The following is a 1,586-nucleotide window of genomic DNA, read 5'->3' as shown; positions in this document are numbered from 1 at the left end:
TCAGTTACTAACTTGAAAATTCAAGTTACTAACTTGAAAATTCAAGTTACTAACTTGAAAATTCAACATACTAACTTGAAAATTCAAAAAAAAAAAAAATGAATGGCCCTAATACGCTTCCGTATTACGGTAAATCAATAACTAGACTATTTTCAATATTCAATTTTTTTTGGAGGGTAGAAGGAAGTTCAACACATAAGAAGTGCAGTATAAAAATAAAACAAAATTTAGCAATGTTTGTTTAACATAGGGCAAATATAATGTTTCTATTTTCAACTACCAACATCCTTATTGGTATGGTATAAACCACCAGAAGAAGGCTTGCTTAAATATAACTGATTTAAGGCAAACATTTCATTATTGATAGATCAATTACTCGATATGGAAGGAGTCTTACTGTTTTTTATAGTGACAGGTTTATCTGGAGTTCTGTCGGTGTGCAACAGATATACAGGACCTAGCGGAGTAACGGAATGTGTAAGGTTTTCCGGATACAACAACCAATATCAATGGGCTACCTGTCTTACCAATACATATATACAAGCTAAATCAAGTAAGAGACACGTATGTCGAGATTCCACCACAACCTATTGCTACTACCAGTGTATGTTGGAATCTTTTGGAGAGGAAAGGGGATCTGTTAACAGGGCTTGTTCGTGTACAGCAGGAGAGGCATACAGAGGACAGAATCTTAAATTACCATCTGAATGTTACAGTCCCTCTGGTAGAAGTTGTGATTGGTATTTAGAATGTTTACACAAGAAATATCCATGTTCTGAGACTGGTGATGATTATGCCTTGACCTATGCGACCAAATTCTGTAAACTTTATGAAAAACACCATTCTGCATTTTCCAAGGCCGTACAAAAATGGGTGGACAGTGTCCGAAAATGTTTACAAGTGTCATTGGTACCATATATTCGTCCCTATTCTGATTTGTCCTGTGCCGAATTGATGAAAGTAGTCTTTGATTCTCATGTTCCCTGTTATGTTAAACCTGATGAACAAGACGAGAATGTTACCATTTGCAACTTGGGAGTTGACGATTTCATGAAAATATTTTTAACCCTTAGATCGAGCTTGATAGTGCCTCTTGAATCTAGCGTTAAGTCTTTGTCTGGTATTTTCAGTACACGGACGACATGCGCTAGTTTGAATGTCCTGGATTTCTCCAATAATGCCACTATGCGGTATGTGAAATTGAAGGTCGCATATGAGAAAAATTCGACCCAAAAATGGATTTTGGTACCACAGGTAGCTACCTGTTGAAATTGGCCAATTTTGACATTTTTGAAAATCCAAACTTTGCAGCTTGACCACGGTCAAACCACTTGAGATAGGATGATGAAATTTTCACAGCGATAAGTTTGAAATCTTAGCTTTGCAGTGCCACAAACCGCGATTCCATATCTGCCTTACTTTGGAAGCACTGAGCGTTTTAGTTTTGTCCATGAAAAACCGGATTTTTTGGCACTTTTCCGCAAAAAAAAAAAGTGCTCAGAATCCACTTTTATGCACATTGGGGGAGAGCTAGAGAAGCACCGAGTCCAAAAAACCGGGTTACATCGATTCCAAGACCCAAAAAA

The 1,586-nt window shown here is 37.1% G+C and overlaps 1 protein-coding gene across 1 annotated transcript; it reads left to right on the top strand.

Annotated features, from left to right (window-relative positions):
- Positions 1-720: 720 nt before the first annotated feature.
- Positions 721-996, top strand: LOTGIDRAFT_80976 (hypothetical protein; the record flags this gene model as incomplete). The annotated part of the gene is made up of 1 exon (XM_009067363.1): positions 721-996. A coding segment is annotated over one exon (276 nt), but the record flags the coding sequence as incomplete, so codon positions are not given.
- Positions 997-1,586: the final 590 nt, after the last annotated feature.

Source organism: Lottia gigantea (assembly GCF_000327385.1).
Source record: "Lottia gigantea unplaced genomic scaffold LOTGIsca_8135, whole genome shotgun sequence".
NCBI classification, from domain to species: domain Eukaryota; kingdom Metazoa; phylum Mollusca; class Gastropoda; family Lottiidae; genus Lottia; species Lottia gigantea.
This window is presented reverse-complemented; position numbering and strand designations above follow the sequence as displayed.